We start from the raw sequence: 19,043 nt of genomic DNA on the forward strand, positions 1-19,043 counted from the left end.
CATGAGAGGTCACTAGCTGGTATAAGGCAAAATCTTTTCACTGTTCGGCATAATTAAAATATTCCAACAGTGGTTTCGGTAATTTAAAAATCACAGTATTGTTGTAATATTTTTCTAGGCTTCAGGAGCTCACAATTGTTTGGCCCAATCAAATCTGGGAACACTAGAGAAGTTATCACCCATCAAGGTAATTACTTTCAAGTTGAAATAATTACTCTATCAATGTTAATGGTCTTTCAACTTCAATAAAGCACTCACCTGCCGATAATCACGGCTAACCTCTTGCTCTAATGCAATTCCCTCTCTATTTAGTAGGTTATATTACAGCCGTTACAGTGGTCACTTGTCCTGAACAGCTGCTGAATTTCACTTTGATCGGCTGTGAACCATAAAAAAATTGGTCATCTGTGTATGATTTCCCCCTCACCCATAAGCCCTTGCAGAGCTAAGGATATGATCTCTTGGCTGTAATAGGGTACTTTAGGGGCAGCCATCTTGTCTCGGGTAGTGGCTACTTTCCACTGGTGACAAGAGCACGGTAGTTCAATTAACTTCTGCCCTTCACTGCCATTTACAGCTTGCTGTCTCTGCTAAATGGCATATATTCTGAATTTATGGCCTGGGCCTGTTACTGTGTGGACAAGTTCGTTTTACTTTCATATATGTTTTTTACCAAGGTTCTGTGGAATTCTTGGGTGTCTTTACAATTCATTTAAAGACCAAAAAACAACAACACACTGGAGTTAAAGGGCAAATAGCCTCCTCACCAACTGCCCCTTATATACCGATAGTCTGCTCTTTGGCCCAGGTAAACTAGGACGATGCCAGTTTGGCAGGGTCTGTGTAACCTGGGAAGTGTGTGCATGTGTGTATGTGTGTGTGTGTGTGAGAGAGAGAGCTATCAAAACACTTCATGTTTTGCTCATGTGATCCCAGATGGGGGATGGGCAGGGTCCACTGAGCATCATGGTAGGTAAACAGAACTGCATCTAGAGAGGAAATCACCTGAGGAGGGCTCTTTGAGGGGCAAGGCTGAGATGTTATGGTAGAAGGGACATGAGTCAGTGCTACACCTTAGGGACACAAAAAAGCATGTTCTTGTTCCAGATGACTTAGGAAATAGCCCAATCCAATACTTGAGACATTACCTGGAAATTAACACTGTGCTATCAAGAAACACTTAAATTTGCATGGCCTGAATTTTGTTGCAAGGTAAAGAATGCTTAAAGTATATAAAATGTAAGGTTTTTCATTCATGACTTAAGTAAAACAGTTGCTCTATACAAACAAAAACTTTTCCTACTTCTGTCCATTTTTTTCTGGCTTCTGTAGTCCAAATAGCAGGACTTCTAAAGTTTTACATCCTGTTTACATTGCCATTTACAGTTTCTAAAGTACTTTGCACAGGCATTAATTTAGTTAGCCCTTGAAAAAGCCTTGTGAGATAAGTAACATTTTAGTTCAGACTTGACAAGGAGGAGGAGGACAGATCCATGTGAAGTGTAAGAACATGATCATTGGAGGAAGAACAACATGTGAGAAGAACCTGCAAGCAGGACTCAAGATATACTTTAGAAGTAGGACCAGTAGGATTTAGTGAAGATTGGTTGTGGAAGGAAGGAAGGAGAAGGACTCAGTTTATCTGGGTTGAGTGATAAGAAAGATATGGATCAATTTAGTTTGTAACAGGATGTATTAGGAAATAGTAAGTACAGCTTAGAAAAGAAAAAAAAAAAAACAGGTGATAAGTAACTTTACTGGAACAGCTAGATATACCTCTGCAGGACTTCTAGAAACAAAGAATCAGCCTTACACCTTCAAGCCCACCTTCCTCTGAAGATCTGTGTAAGACAACTTTTAAGAGGGAAGATCCAGTTCATGACAAGCAGGTTACAGAAGGGAATTTAGTAGACAAGCTTTCCCACATTAGTTCCTTACTACTTGGGAAGAAGGAATGCGGAGACGCCATACTCCCCTCTCAAGGCATATGAGGGACATCCAAGAGAACAACTTGAAGGAACGGAGGGTGTCTGCAAGAAAGGTGAGATGGACAATTTACTCTTTTCATGAGCCCTGCTCCAGAGCTGAAGAGACTCAGGGTATTTTAATGTAGCCACTAGTGTGGAGAAGCATCTTCTGAGATTCTTCCGTGATTCCAGGATTTGGGGAACACGGAAGCTGTTTCCTGATTCTTATTCAAAGAATTTTGAAGTTGTGAAGCTGGCTGGGTCTCACTCAGCATGCTAGGGTGAGTAGAGAAGATAGGGCTGGACAAGCTGTATACTTTCCTTATTTGGTAGAATGAGTTTTCCCCAGGCCTGGAGGATGCCAGGAAAGGAATGAGTTTTTTCAATGTGAAAGGACCTAATATTAGCTGCCTGCTCAGGAGAGGGGGACCCAGAAGCAAAAGAGGCTGTGGGGCTGGATCTCTGAGGCAGGAAGGGATAGGAATATAAGAAACTAGCCAGATGTTGCCTGCATCGGGGGACACGGAGCATGTAACTTCTCACGCAGGACCTCTGCATGACCCCACAGGAAGCAATGTAGATGGATAAAAACAAGATTCATGATTAATGCTTTTTTTTTTGGTCTAATTCTTTCTTTTCTCCTACAGTCCTGGGGACTTCGACAAGAGAAGAGGGAACTGAAGAAGGAAGAAAATAAACAAAATAAACATGCCCTTTCTTTTCTACTGTGGATCTCTGAAGTCAGGCTTTAGACTAGATTTTTTTTTAAAACACCTGAAATGAATCCTGATTACCAGAACTGGGCTGGTCCTTGTCACTGAATGTGACTAGAAAACCATAGCACGTGCCTTAGAAATTAGAGATGACTGAGCAAGAGGGTCCCGGATGAAGCTTGTTGGAATAAAGTGGTTAGAGAAAAATAAAGCTCTCTCTAAGAAGTAGTTGTACAAATTTCAAGAAGACTTATATGGGTTGCATCTCCAATAATATTGAGTAAAAAGCAGATATCCAAGATGTATCTGTGATTAGTATCATATTATTAGAAAAAAGGGATAAGGATAATGCAAGGCTAGTGAATAAAAAAGTTAATGTCAAACTAAATACATCATATGGGTTGCACAAATAAGTGTTCATGTTTTGTGTGACATTTACACAATTGCATTCTGTAATTTTATATAAAGAATGAGTAACACAGTTACTTATAAGATGTGAAAAGCTCAGCTTATAGAACTGGTATAAAAAGCGTAGTAATTGTTTTTGTTACCAAATTTTTCTTCAGTTTGGAAAGATAATCACTAGAGGAATCCTTCTAGATACCTAGATCTCCTAGAGCATTTGTATTGTGTTATAAACGGATGGGGAGAAAAGAATCATCACATTGTAAGAGCTACAATTAATTAAGATCATATGTAAAGAGCAACAATATTTTACATTATATGAAGCCAAATTAAAAATGGGATTAAAAGCAAACTAACCAATTTACTCACAAACTCCACATAATATGGCAATTATGAAGAATTTCCCCCCCCCCCCCCCCCGACCCTGCCACATATCTACTTAATGGTAAGGAGATTTGAGACAACCACATGAGAAAATTTTGAATACCTCCTCCTTGACATTGGGCAAGTGAGTTTGGCAACTAAAATCTAGAAAGTAGAGTTTGTAATTCTGGATTTTATTTCCAGATTGGAAGCCAACTTTTAGTGACCCATATAATTTGCTTACCCCTCAGCACCGTATGCTTGATTCTACACACAGTGCAGAGTACCATCTATCTTTCAGGGTACTGGGCAAATGTACGATCTGGGCTTGATGTTTCATAACCCTGTGGGGTAAGCAGGGATATACTGAGAGCACAGACTAACAGGTAAACCACCTTTGCCTTTGAATCCCAAGTTACTTCTGCCAGTGCGATGGCAGGTGCCAGTGAGAAAAAGCAAACAAATCCGAATGGTGGCAGCAGTATCGCCAACCTCGCCAGGAGTGTTCCCTGTAAATACCACCATGGAACTCTTGCATGCCAAGTGAGGCTAAATACAGTTTCTCTTCTGACACTGCACAATTCATCACAGAGCTAATTGGGAACGGAGCTTAAGGACTTCTACTTAAAGCTAGCTTGCTGTCAGTAGTGGAGAGTATTGGTCTGAAGAGACCCTAGGAAGCTAGCTATCTCTTTCTTCCCCTTAGAAGAACCTACTTGGGCCCAAAGGGAGATGAAACTTTTCATGAGGTTGGGAGAGAAGCTGGTGATACATTAAAACCCACGCTCTTTCCATTTCTCCTCTCCTGCTGCCTCTGCTGCTGCTGCTGCTGCCGCTGCCCCTGCCAGCACATATGCTCTCCACCCCCACGGAGGGCTCCCATTGCCATTTCTCCATCCATTGCCACCATCAAGAGGACTCATGCATCCATTGCACCTGTTTTATGTGGCTCTCCCAGCAACGTCCACCTGTCTATAAACAACTCTGGGGGGACCTTGGGACAAGCCATAATGGCGCTACACTCTGGGCAATTTATTGGTGGCCCCTCATGCAGAGATAGGATCTCAGTAAACAAGAGACTAAATGAGACTATTTAGTGATACCTCTTGCAAGTCTGTGGATTCAATTGTAATCCTTCAATTGTGGAAATGGATTCTGTGCCTCACCAACTGAAAATGCAGTTCATTTGCTCTGGAGAATTTTAGCTGAAGTCGTCAATGAAACAAAAACTTGAAAAATTTCCAAAGTGGGCACAGACATGAAAGAAGGCAGTAAAGATGTTTAGCTAGTATAGGAATTAGAGAAATAGTATGTAAGGCAGGAAGACACTCAGAGAGATTTAAAGGGGAATCATTAAAACATGAGCAGCAGAAACCTGAAAGCAAAGAAACTTAGAAATCCGAAACGCCCAGCGGTAATCATCTGTGCCTCAGTCTTGATTACTCATCTTCCCTTTCAGTCTCTGCTCTGCCCAAGGGTCTAGTCTCATGGTAGCTTTCAACAATGCAATTGACCGCAGTATTGAGTATTGGCATACTGAATATAGTACTCAATGACTATTTGCCAAATTGGATTGAATCATCAATAATCTGTTCTTGACCCTGAAGGTTCATTGAACTGGTATAGAGAAGTCATGCTCTTCTGAACTGGAAAGGGAGGACTTCAGTGACAGGAGGAGGGGTTTGGGCAGGATAAAAGGAACATTCTCTGGCAGTGAGGAATTAGAATTAAGTGGTAGAACCTCCTTTAAATATCTCAAGAAAAACAAACAAACAAACAAACAAACCAACCTCAAGTGTTTCAAGCGTATGAAACTCAAAGACAATAGTTTATTTTTCTGATGATTTCTTTCAAAGATGTCAGCCCCAAAACAGTCATAGTGGCCTCCTGCCCTGAAAATTTGGCCGACTGACCAGAATGTCTGAACACTGGCTCGATTGCTCTATGGAAGATGTCTTGGATTGCTTAACAAGCTCAAATGGAGCCTTTCCTAATGACCCTAATGAAATCTTTTCTTGGGATTCTCAGGACCAGATACCCAGATTCAGGTGGGGGGGTACTTTCGAACATGCACACAGACACACACACTAGAAAATAGGGTGCAGAAACATTCCTGTTTCCAGATTATTCTGGCTGCTCTCTTAGCCCTGTGCAAGGATTGCTTTCTGGAAAATGGCAGGGTGAAGCAGTCCTCGGCTGCCAGGCAGAAGCTGTGTTTCTGGGCCCCAGGAACAAAGGGCCGTGTGATGCTTAAAGCTTGGGTCATAGGCCTTCCTCTTTTTCAGGAACTTTTTGGTGTGATAAAAACAGAACCTGGCAGATTAAATACAAGACAGAGTTCATTGTATACTTTAAATCTGGTGTTGTGAAATGAAATTGGCTATGAAGGAATGATGTAGAGGGTACTCCATAAGAGAATTCCAATAGAGTTGTTTGGGGACATTAAATGTTTAGGCTCAGGCCTCTGAAAGCCATGCTTCAAAATCAGAGGTTTAATTATTGCAATATTGGTACTTACAATAAAAATACATTTAAATTAAGGTGCCTCATTCAGAAAGCTCCTGTCAAGAGTTTTTCAGTATGTTTACTTTATTTTTCAGTAGTTAACTTTCAGGGTGGAAGTTCAGGACACTAATTCCAATGATATGGTGAGAAGGAAGAGATTTCTCCATAGATAAAGTATCAACTAAAAAAGGTCTTCTGCCCTTAAGAACACTGCTTTTAATGCTTATAAGGAAGACTGTAGAAAGATGTCATATGAAAGACCCTTATCTACAAAGAAAATTAAATGTCATATAAAAAATAAAGTACCAATTCTGAATTCTAAATAAAATAAGGATTTCTTTAATATTGTCTCTTTAATTCGCAGACTGCTTATTTTTTGGTCAAGTGAGAAAAGTGAACATAAGGACAGAGAGAAAATACTGTACTATAAACTATTCATTTACAACTATTCTTCTGGAGTTTCATTAAAACATGTTTGCTCATTATTATGTAGACATTTTGATGGATGTTATACTTCTATAAGATAATCTTCATGTATATTGGGCCGCCTCAATTAGCGGTATAGAAACAGGGTCTGCTCTTTGAAAATAATGCTTTAGGCTGTCTCTTCACTTTTTAAGAGAGGTTTTCATATTTACCAAGGTCTTGGCACATTTTGAAAACTGTACGTATTTAACTACTAAGACCACAAGCTTTATCTTCTCCATGAAGCCTCTTCAGTATGAGGATTTCCTGCTGGCCTTTCAGAGCATTTCTTGACTAACACTTTTGGTATATAATATTCTCTCTTATATTGTGGTTTACGGCTAGGAGATGGTGGAGTTTGGGATCTGAATCCCGGTGTCGTGGATATTACGGGCTATAATTCACTACTTCTCTCAGATTTTTCTTATGTTCAAGTCTCATCTCTGCAGTAATTATAAACGAGAATGCTCCCTGATAAAAGAGCCATCCTGTTTCCATTTCTTTCTCCCATAGAACATTAAGCTATGTCAGATTTAAAGAAAGATCTCAGAAGACACTGGGTGAACTCAATTAAACTGTGCTATGGGCCAGAGGTGATCAACCCAGAAAAATCACCACTGAGTTATAGTGCATGTGATATATATAGCTATATGATCCAGATAGATAGATCTAGAAATTTAACTTTCTTTTTTCTCAAGGAGACAGTAATACCACACGTATCTATATCTGTATCTGGATCTGAATCTGTATCCGTATCTTTTTCTATCTGTAGCTGTATCTATATCCATATTTTCCTATATCTGTATCTATATCTGTATTTATATCTGTATCCTTTATCTGTATCTACCCTATATCTGTCTAATTTCATCGGTGCCTCATCCCCATGAGCTATACAGAGACACATTTAGTATCCCCATTTCATGGATTTGGAAATCACACAGAGAAAGATTCATTTACTTGCTTGAGGTCATAACAAATTAACTGTGGCCTGCAAACTGGTCTCCAATATCCCTTAGACTCAGTTCAGTATCTTATCCCTCCTTATGACTACATTGCTCTTTTTCACATGTGAAAGATTTTAATGTATTTAAGCTCTAACTGAAGAAGAACGATAAGCTGGATAAAAAAAAAAATAAATTTCAACATGTTAATCAGATAATCTAAGTATCTGTTATTCTTTTTTTCTAAGTTCTTACCATCACGGTGAAAGCATGCACAGTAGAGATGTTAAATGTAGAATCATCTGGTCTCTCTTGGTAGATCACATGGTACTGGGAGATAATGCCATTGGGGGATCGTGGCTCCGTCCAGTTCAGCAGAACTGAATGAGCACTGGTGGCCTGTGCCCAAGGTGCTGGCAGATCTTGAGGTGGGGCTTCCAGAGTCCGTGCCGATGACCACAGACTCTCCACTGAGCCCTTGGAGTTGTGGGCTCTGACTCGATATTCATAGAATGTGAAAGGCATCAGAGTATCTGAAGCATCGGTGAATTCAAGGGCTCCTTCTGACCAGACAAACAAAAGGGACTCTGCTTCGATGCCGGCAAGACGTCTGAAAGGAAGCCAGAAAGGCAGTCAGGAACAGCTGCACATTTCAAAAGAAGTTTGCACATAGACTAAGAAATTGCATTTCAGGGGCGCCCAGGTGGCCCAGTCGGTTAAGCATCAGACTTCAGCTCAGGTCATGATCTCACAGCTCGTGAGTTCGGGCCCCGCATCAGGCTTTGCGCTGACAGCTCAGAGCCTGGAGCCTGCTTCAGATTCTGTGTCTCCCTCTCTCTCTGCCCCTCCCCCGTTCATGCTCTGTCTCTCTCTGTCTCAAAAATAAATAAACATTAAAAAAATAAAAAAAATAAAATAAAAGAAATTGCATTTCAGAAAAATTTATCAGCTCAACTGTCCCTTTCTGGTGTCCTAATGAAGACCAGATGAAAGAGTATGCAAGAGGACTGGCTCGATATCATTTTTTAAATGTAGGTTTTATATATATTTGGCTAATCATAAAGAATGCATATATTTCATAGAAAACATGTAAAATACAGAAGAAATAAAAACATTTAAACAGTGTAACACCGCCCATAATTATGTCTTGTCATATTACATCAGAAATGTTTCCTTAAAAAAACTGCACATGGAAACCGCAGAAACACATACGTTATTTAAAAACTTTAAAAAATCAGAAGCGTACACGTAAGCACTATCAACACACGTAAAAATTCTTTTTGGATCTCTGTCTATATGTTTATGTACATGTGTGAAAGTGTATGCATGTGTACATGCAGGTACATGGCCCAATTTAATTTTTTGCACAACTGGAAATTACACCATATACAATTATTAAAAGTTGATATTATTGGGAATTCTGACCCTTCTGTGGTAGACGGATTGCACTAAGTATCCTGATTTGTCTCCCTGTATCCCCATGTCTATTGCTAATGCGCTCTCAAGCTCACTCTAAACATGGCCATGGGACTCTCGTTGGTCAATAGGACAGCAGCAAATATGATGCATGCGGAGACCTGGAAAGTGTTTGCACGCTGAGGTTGACCCCTTGCCGCTCGTGGAACCGCAAGATCTTCATGCAGAAAAGCCCAGGCTAGCACACTGAAGGATGAGACTGATGAGGCGAAGCCATGGTTCTTATTCTCTTCCACCTGGTACAATGTGATTTTGCACCTGCTTCCAGGATATTTAAAACACATATATTGTTTTAAATTTTAATTAACTAATTAATTTATTTATTTAGGAAGAGAGAGAAAGAGAGTACACCGAAGCAAGCAGGGGAAAGGCAGAGAGAGAGGGAGAGACACAATCTCAGCCAGGTCCTGCACTGTCAGCACAGAGCCTGACATGGGGCTCGAACCCATCAACCGTGAGAACATGACCCGAGCTGAAATCAACAGTCAGATGCTCGACTAAGCCACCCAGGTGCTCCTAAAACATATTTAAAATTCATTGCCTGCATCTCATGTATTTTATCTTCATTTGAATTTTCTCTTCTTTAATTAAGCCATAACCCTTTGAAGTAAGGACCAATCTTTCTTGTAGTGATCAACAAACCTTTACTGAGCACTTAATATACACCATGCCTTGTACCAGGGGCAAAGGTACAAAGATTGTACACATTCCTTTCCTGAAGGAACTTAGGCCCCTAAAGGAACTCATAGCTGAGTGGAGAAGATTGAGCTAAATGCAAATTAATGAAAATAACATGATAAATTATGTAATATCAATTTGCTCTAGAGATCTTTAAAGGGCAAAAGTCAAATTCCTATTAGATGTCTTCTCCAAGACCTAGTAAAATGCAGAGTATGCTCAAAAAATTCTTTCAACTGCCTGAGAAAGGGATTGTTTAGTCCCATCAGTAGATATTACTGCTGTGAAAACGAAGGCAAACTATTTCAGTACTCAATATATAGAGCATTAAACATCTGAGTAGGAGAAATGGAATTGTCAGTTAGTATGGCCCCAAATATCTGATATTTCATTTGGAACAGTTATTTGCTCATCTGAATGTAAAACCATGATGCAAAAATAAATAAATAAATAAATAAATAAATAAATAAATAAATAGAAGTAAAATCATGATGCAGACCTAATCGGAAGGGGAAGTTCCTGAGGAATCACGGACCATTTGGTCTATTTCTGTGTGCCCAGCATCTAGCTCAGTAAATTCAATGATTTTTTTTGAATGAATGGCCACAACACACGTAATTCCATGGTTGTCTGCATTTTCGCCTCATCTCTATTAACTCTTTTACTTACTAGGTTGGGGAAGAATGTACCAAAGAGATGAACCTCTCCTACTTAGCTTCTACTCTGTAGTAGAGAGAGACTGACGGATAGGGCAGTATTTTCCAGGCCGTTAGGAGTATTTAATGAACATCCTCTTCAGATGCCAGGATACTCACATGCTGCCATATCAGATTAGCCATCAACACGGAAAGGGTTATTAAGACAAAGTAAATGACAGTACCTCTCACAAAAAGGCAGGGTATTTAAAATACTCGGCTTTGGGAATTTGAGGACCCTCAAGTGGATCAATCACAATGACCTAAGCACGAGCAATGACAAGCCTCCCGCTGGAGGCTACAGAGGCTTCCGAGATGCCACTCAGTGACCTGCAATTATGGTCGGCAACCCACCTCATTATTCCTCGCCACCATGCGTGGGCCAGATTCTGCACTCAGTGTAGGTTTGCAGGGTTTGGCCTTTGTACTTGCTGCAGATACTAGGCACCAGGTGTGTCATTGGGAGGGATCCATTCTAATGAGGACCGCAGGGCTCACAGCCAAGGACTCCCCTCAGTGAGTTTTTAAAAGGTGTTTGCAAGGAACATAATACAGCAAACAAACATAAACTTCTACCGGGAAGTAAGATTTTCTGTTTTGTCTGGCCTCATCCTTTCTATGACGATTCAGTTAATTTTTATTAAATTCTCATGAATCCCCGCATTGAGGTGTAGCCATGGCTGTGACATTCTTTTAAAACATTGTCTGAAAGCGTGACTTTTAAACATCTCTAAGAGGTTAAAAATTATGCTAGCTTCAAGTTTATCCACTAAAGCAGTTACAGGGTGCAGCCTGATGAAGTATTTCTTGCCACTATTGAATACTCAATAAATTAATACTGTGTTGGGGTAAATGCTCCATCTGTGGTGGTAAAAAATAGAATATCTTTATGTCTGAATACACTTGGAACAGAAGAGGTTACGTAGATCACAATTATTCCTAATTCATGTAGGATTTAGGCTTCAACTAACTGGAAGTGTTTCCTCCTAAACAGTCTGTGTTTAGGGAAATCACATTTTCAGTCTTCCCAAATAGCCAATCGGTTATTCTATGCTTAAACTCAGTTGGGAGATACTTCAATTATGCTCTTTTCCGACTACAGTTAATTTAATGTTGTTTAACACTAAGAAGAAAACCAAAATAACTATGAAAACTAGGAACTACATATTTTATTTTAAAGAATATATTTATTTTGAGAGACAGAGACAGAGAGAGAAAGAGCATGCACGCGAGCAGGGGAGGGGTAGGGGGAGAGAGAGAGAGAGAGAGAGAGAGAGAGAGAGACACAGAGAGAGAATCCCAAGCAGGCTCTAAGCTGTCAGTACAGAGTCCCATGAAGGGTTTGATCTCAGAAACTGTGAGATCATGACCTGAGCTGAAATCAGGAGCTGGACGCTCAACAACTGAGCCACCAGCACCCTAGGCACCATATTTAAAAAAATTTTTTTTAATGTTTATTTATTTTTAGGAGAGAGAGAGACAGAATGCAAGTTGGAGAGGGGCAAAGAGAGAGGGAGACAGAATCTGAAGCAGGTTCCAGGCTCTGAGCTGTCAGCACAGAGCCTGGTGCGGGGCTTGAACTCTCAAATCATGACCTGAGCTGAAATCAAGACTGGGACACTCAACCAACTGAGCCACCCAGGCACCCCAGGAACCATATATTTTAAAGGAGATTCATTCTTATATTTTCTTAATGTAGTATATAACCTTTAAAAAGAAACATCCTAACCCCCATTCTCTGCCAACAATTCTCAGGACTTGTCTTTAAAAACAACTAAAGCAAAACCCTATAACTCAGTTTATTTGTCATAGCAATTTAGTATTATGAAACTGCCACCCTCATCTCATGAAGAATAACAAGAATGTTGATTTAAATATAAAACCCCAGGGGCACCTAGGTGGCTACATTGGTTGAGCCTCCGACTTTGACTCAGGTCCTGATTTCATGGTTCCTGGGTTTGAGCCCCGTGTTGGGCTCTGTGCCGACAGCTCAGAGCCTGGAGTCTGCTTTGGATTGTCTCCCTCTCTCTCTGTGTTGTCTCCTCCCTCTTCCACTCACACTATGTTTCTGTCTCTCAAAAATAAATAAACATTAAAATAAAAATAATAAATAAATATAAACCCCCAAATACCTGTAGTCAGAGAAGATAGATGGTAGGTCCAGGCCTACAACCACCTGATTAGATGACCTTGGGAAAAACTCACCTGTGCTCTCTAGTTTCCATTTCACGTTGTAAGCTAGAGTTAATAACCTTATACAGGAAATGGAAACACAGGTGATTTATAAAATGCCATGTGAATGTTGAATCAACCAGCATTGCGGAGTGAGTGGACACTCTGGGGCAGGGGAGGAGACATCAAAGATCATCCGCAAATGTTAAGACTTAATCCCATTTAAAACATTAATGATTTGCCGTGCAATTGGCCCGTGCTTACCGCTGCAGCTTAATGTTCCAGACTTCCTTTTTCTCTAAACATTTACTTATTTATTTTGAGAGAGAGAGAGAGAGAGCGCGCATGGGGGAGGGGCAAAGAGAGAGGGAGAGAGAGAATCCCAAGCAGGCTCTGGGCTGACAGTGCATAACCCAACGTGGGGCTTGATCCCATGACTTGAGCCTAAATCAAGAGTTGGACACTTAACTGACTGAGCCACCCAGGTGCCCCTTCATGTTCCAGATTTCGATTCTATTTTATATTCCACTCATAATCAAATGCTTGCCTATAGTTCTTTTATATTCCATGATTGTTCAGGCTTCTGTGGCTTCGATATGCTAATCCTGTTCTGCAGTGCCTTGCTCCATACTCTTTTCTTCCTCCCCCTTCTATAGGCTAACTTCAATTCATCTTAAAAAAATTTTTTTTTAATGTTTATTTACTTTTGAGAGAGAGACACACACAGAGGCATGAGTGGGGAGGGGCAGAGAGAGAGGGAGACACAGAATCTGAAGCAGGCTCCCCCAGCACGGGGCTCAAACTCACAAACTGCGAGATCATGACCTGAGCCGAAGTCAGATGCTTACCAACTGAGCCACCCAGGCGCCCCTCCAATTCATCTTTTAAAGCTCCACTAGAGTACTTTCTCTAGGAAGTCTTTCCTTTTTGCTTCTCTCTCAAGTAGAATTATCGCATCCTCCTATGTGTTAAGTCTTTTCTTTATTGATTCACTTGTCACACTATTCTGTAATATAATTTCTTTTTTTCTATCTTTCATACCATACTACAAGCTCCTTGAAGGCAAAGAATCTCTCTTACTTATCTATATATTCTCAGCACCTAGGGAAGCATGGCACACTATATTAAACAATAAATATTATTTTTGAGCAATGACTGGATGACTGGTTGACAAGAAGAGACCAAAATTCTGTGAAACCTGCCAACTAGAAAAAATGTGCCTGTTATTAAGTTGTCTCTGAGCAACAACCCTATCCTTCTATATTTGGCTTTTTGAGAGTGGAGCCAGGACTATACGGTGGCATTTCTGCTTTGCCGGCTGATTCTGTTGGGCTAGGCCAACAGGGGGCGCCAGAGGAAGATCAGAAAGCTGAAAGGAAAAAGGAACTGGCTCCTTCCTCTTTGCTTCCTGTTTGCATGCTGATTAGGTAAGCATCACTTTAGCAAGGATTTTTCACTCTGAAAGTAACAAATCCTTCCTCCCTACAAGAAGTCTGTGTATGAACTTTTAATAACACTTGGAAAAACAGCTTCATCTCATGCCTCCTCCCCAGACACCTGCATCAGCTGGAAGCAGCCTCCTCAGCTGTCTGGATCCCAGCATCGGGGTGTCCCCCTCTAACTTCTGAGTTTTAAGAATTTTAGCTGCCTCGCTTGGTTCCCTCAATCCCGAGGGTAGTTGCTGTTTCCTTGTTGTAGCCACCTGCATGATACCTTAGAGTTCACTTTTTAACCTTTCAACTACCCGGTTAACAAATTTACAACTAGTTAACAATTACTTATGTTAAATTCTTTCAGTTAAAATGACTGTTGAGGTTAAGGGTGCCTGGGTGGCTCAGTCAGTTGAGCATTGGACTCCTGATTTTGGCTCAGGTCATGATGCCAGGGTCGTGAGATTGAGCCCCTCATTGGGCTCTGCACTGAGCATGGAACTTCTTAAGATTCTCTCTGTCTCTGTCTCTGTCTCTGTCTCTCTCTCTGTCTGCCCCCTCCCTCACTTGTGTGCTGTGTCTCTAAATGAAAATAATAAAAAAGCCTGTAGTGGTTTCTCTTCCCCAAGCAGAACTTGACTGCGATAGAGAGTGATGATGATGTTCACAGAGAGAGAGAGATAGGAAAGTTATAGACAGGGTGGTGCTAGATTTGCATCTGGACTAACTGAATTTCCTATTTTGTCTTTATCACACCATATTATACATTCATTGTGAAAAGTAATTAGAAACTATGGATGAGCAAAAAAAACCCCAAAACAAAAAACAAACAACAACAACACAAATGCAGGCAGTTCCCAACTTATGATGGCTCAACTTACAATTTTTCAACTTTATGATGATGTGAAAGTGATAAGCATTCTGTCGAAGTTGTACTTCAAATTCTGAATTTCGATCTCTTCCCGGACTAGCAGTATGCTGGAGGATGGTCTTTCAGAATTGAGGGTACGGCAGCGAGTGGCAGCTCGCCGTCAGCCACACCATCACAAACAACTGCATACTTACAATCCTGTTGTACCCATACGGCCATTCTGTTTTACATTTTCAGTACAGTGTTCGATAAATTACATGAGATGTTCAACACTTTATTATATACCACAGGCTTTGTGTTAGCTGATTTTGCCCAACTATAGGCTAATGTCAGTGTTCTGAGCACGTCTAAAATAGGCGAGGCTAAACCATGATGCTTGGTACGTTCGGTGTATTAAATGCATTTTCGACTGATAGTATTTTCAACTTACAATGGGTTTATTGGGATGTAATCCCTTCGTAAGTCCAGGAAGATCTGTATTTGAAAGGATTGTGCTTAACCTATCGCTGGGAGATAAGCATAGTTAACTTTTTTTGTTTGTATTAAGCATTCCAGACATTTTTCATACACATATATGTAAAAAAAAATATATTCTATGTATTTAAGGAAAAACAGACTCATACTAGACACACTGTTGTGCAATCTGCTTCATTTATTATCAGGAATCTTCTTCCTTGTCCTTAAATATCTGTAACTGCCAGATTCATCTTCCTAAAGCATGGTACATCTTCTTTTTATTTAAAGATTTTTTAATGTTTATTTATTTTTGGGGAGTGGGAGTGGGAGAGTGGGAGCAAGGGAGAAGCAGAAAGAGGGAGACACAGAATCCGAAGCAGCCTCCAGGGTCTGAGCTGTCAGCACAGAGCCTGATGTGGGGCTCCAACCCAAAGACCATGAGATCATGACCCGAGCTGGAGTTGGATGCTTAACCCACTGAGCCACCCAGGCGCCCTCAGCATGATACATCTTTATCGTACGTCTAGGATGACTTCCCACTTTTATCATGGTTGATGTTTAACATAGTATGTTCACATACATTATTTCATTTAATTCTTACAAAATTCTAGGGTGTTATTCTCTATGTTTATTAACCTAACTTTACATAAAAATGAAACTTGGGGATTATAGTGACATACCTAAGGTCACATAACCAGTAAGTGGTGGACCCAGAGCCTGGAAGCCATATCTTCTTTCTGTCGACCAATGCCACGCTCTGTCCACTTTATCAGATTGTTTCTTTTACCACAAACTTACAATGGCTTACATTACCTCCAAATAAAAAATCTAAATTCCTTAGCCTGGTATTCCAAGTCTTCTAAAATCTACCATCAAACTGTCAAAATTTACCCTACAAATAACAAAGGCTCCAGCCAAGCCTGATCATTACTTGAACACTATGCTTTCAGCACTGGGAATTTTGTTCATTCTATTAATATTATTCACAAGACACATCTTTGCCATCAGGCTCTGCTTGTTAAAATCCTTTCTACTATAAATGAAACAGAATACAAAGTCCTGAAATGGACCAGATGATAGCAGGGAATTTTGTACGGGTGGCATTTCAAGTCAGTGAGGTATAAAACAATGTTGACAAACTAGTTTTTTTTTTTTTTAAATAAATGCATAAATTTCTTGTCTCATTCTTTAAAACAAAATCAAGTCTACACTTAGATATAATGAGTAGAACCCATAAAGTTGCTGGAAGAAATAATTGATGTGTTATTTTAATATGATCATTAAAGGGAGAATTTCCTTACTATATAAAGAGCATAGACAAATTAATGAGAAACAAAAAAAAAAGACAATAATCTAAGGGTGCATAATATATAATACACATACATACAAATAGCAGGTAAATATTTAAAATAAATGAATAACTTCACTTATAATGACAAAAATTTTAATTAAAACAGTAATAACATGCCATTTAAAATACTGAACTGGCAAGGGGCGCCTGGGTGGCGCAGTCGGTTAAGCGTCCGACTTCAGCCAGGTCACGATCTCGCGGTCCGTGAGTTCGAGCCCCGCGTCAGGCTTTGGGCTGATGGCTCGGAGCCTGGAGCCTGTTTCCGATTCTGTGTTTCCCTCTCTCTCTGCCCCTCCCCCGTTCATGCTCTGTCTCTCTCTGTCCCAAAAATAAAAAAAATTAAAAACGTTGAAAAAAAAAAAAATTTAAAAAAAAATAAAAAATAAAAAAAATAAAAAATAAAAAAAAAAATAAAAAAAAAAAATAAAAAAAATAAAAAAAAAAATAAATAAAATACTGAACTGGCAAAGATTTGAAAAATTGATCAGACCCACTATTGACAGCAGTTTTCAGAGTTAAAAACCTTATATACCATTTTTAGAGACAATTTAGCAAACTCTAAAAATTTTAAATGTACAAAATTTGACCCTGCACTTCTAGTACTAAGAATAATCCTTCACATGCTTATTGTACAGGTGTTTTTTGAAAATTGCTGCTGTAATGAAAACTTGGAAATCACCTATTTTTCCATCAGTAGAAGACTGGTTAAAATATAGTTGAGTCATTAAGAGAAATGAGGTGTGTGTGTGTGTGTGTGTGTGAGCAGACAAATGCCCTAAAGAAAATTGCAGAACAGCATGAACAATATGATTCCTTTTATGTAAGGGAAACTATAAAAAAGAAAGCAGAAATATTTTGTATAGTAAAATTAATAGTATTTACTTTTATTGATAGAAATTTTATATGCCTTGGGTAAGTCATAAAGAAAGGATAAATAATCTTTGTAATATTCTGTCTGGTTAAAACTTCTTCCAACCAAACTATTTCTAATAATCACCACTAAATTTTTATTTTTTAAAGTGTTTATTTATTTATTTCTGAGACAAAGGGAGTATGAGCTGGGGAGAGGCAGAAAGAGAGGGAGACAGGTTCTCAAGCAGGTTCCGCTCTGTCAGCACAGAGCCTGATGCAGGGCTTGAACTTATGAATTGAGAGATCATGACCCGAGTTGAAACCAAGAGTTGGATGCTTAATTGACTGAACCACCAAGGCGCCCCATAAATTTTTATTTTGTAAGGCCAAGTCCCAATGACATCAACTTCATCCATGAATGAATGAAGTCTTCCCTAAATATTCCAAACAAAAAGAATCTTTCTCTCTTATAAACTTCCTGGTAAATATTTATATTTTTCACATTATATTTCTCTTTTTCTGTTTGTTTGCTTAGTTAAATTTATATCTCCTATAATAGTAAAAGGTCTTCATAACAGGGCTCAGATCTCACAGTAGATATGAACATTATGTATGTATGTATGTATGTATGTATGTATGTATGTATCTATCATCTATCTCTCTATTTATCTATCATCTATTTCCATCTCCATATCTATCTTTCCACACAAAATGAATTGACTGCATTAAAGTTCCTTCACTTTTAAGTCAATACACTCTTTTCTTAGTTTACTCAATCAGTTTAATTATACATTCTAGAAAATTATTATTTGTGGTTCCCTGCTTGGAATATTCTTCAATATTATCCATCCATCCAAACTACCTTAGGTTTTATCCTTCAAAACCTTACTATTTAAATACTCAGAAGGGGTGCTCGTTATTCATTTTGACTTTTACAGTCCAAGATACTGTATATATATTTTTCTTATTGCACATCGATCAATCTTTGTACTTCTTTAAAGAGATGGTTTATGAGAATAAACCTGATGCAATTTTGTCTCTATTAAAATGGAAGCGCCTGGTGGGAGGTCATTTTATTAAGTGTTTTGTAGAGTCCTAAGGAAAAAAATATTTGGTGGATTTTGTAGATGGAAGTCGGATTTTGTAGCTGGATCTTGCCATTTACAAAGTTATAAGATAAAGGGGGAATACTGAAAAATCTTTATTATACAATCCAAATGTACTATGAGGAGAAAGCAACTGCCCAAGATGGCCTTGTCTATACTCTATCAGTAAACAGTTTGCAAAAACACTAACATTAATGTTGTCCCTATTGTGGGAATCCCTTTTGTAGCTCACATTTGTCAACAAAGTAGCCTAAATAAAATAAAAAAAAGTAACAGGTAAACTGAACAGAAGCAATTGCATTAATAATCATATCCTTCCTAGGTTATTTTGTTTTGTTTTGTCCAGTCATCAACATCCCTTTATGAGCACAGACACTTTTTAATAGGATGATATCTAGAGGCAGTCTCTAAACAATAGAAGGAAATTACTGAGGGGACGTGCTTTAGGGAGTTGGAGAGAGCAGAGTGACAAGTATTTTCAAAATGGGATTGGCAAGTTGGCTTCCTGCAATTTAATGAAAATATCTGCATAGGCCAAACCCTGTCTTTGGTTTGAGTTAAATGTATTTCCTTCGGTGGCGATAGAAGAAAGAGGAG

General features: G+C 39.2%; 1 protein-coding gene across 1 annotated transcript in view; it reads right to left on the reverse strand.

Annotated features, from left to right (window-relative positions):
* The window catches only part of USH2A (usherin), a 733,950-nt gene that overhangs the window by 89,634 nt on the left and 625,273 nt on the right, over positions 1-19,043 (reverse strand). The window contains exon 60 of the mRNA XM_049634559.1: positions 7,615-7,969. Coding sequence (XP_049490516.1) covers positions 7,615-7,969 — 355 coding nt within the window. The remainder of the gene's footprint in view (positions 1-7,614; positions 7,970-19,043) is intronic.

This window comes from Panthera uncia, chromosome F1 (assembly GCF_023721935.1).
Source record: "Panthera uncia isolate 11264 chromosome F1, Puncia_PCG_1.0, whole genome shotgun sequence".
Classification (NCBI taxonomy): domain Eukaryota; kingdom Metazoa; phylum Chordata; class Mammalia; order Carnivora; family Felidae; genus Panthera; species Panthera uncia.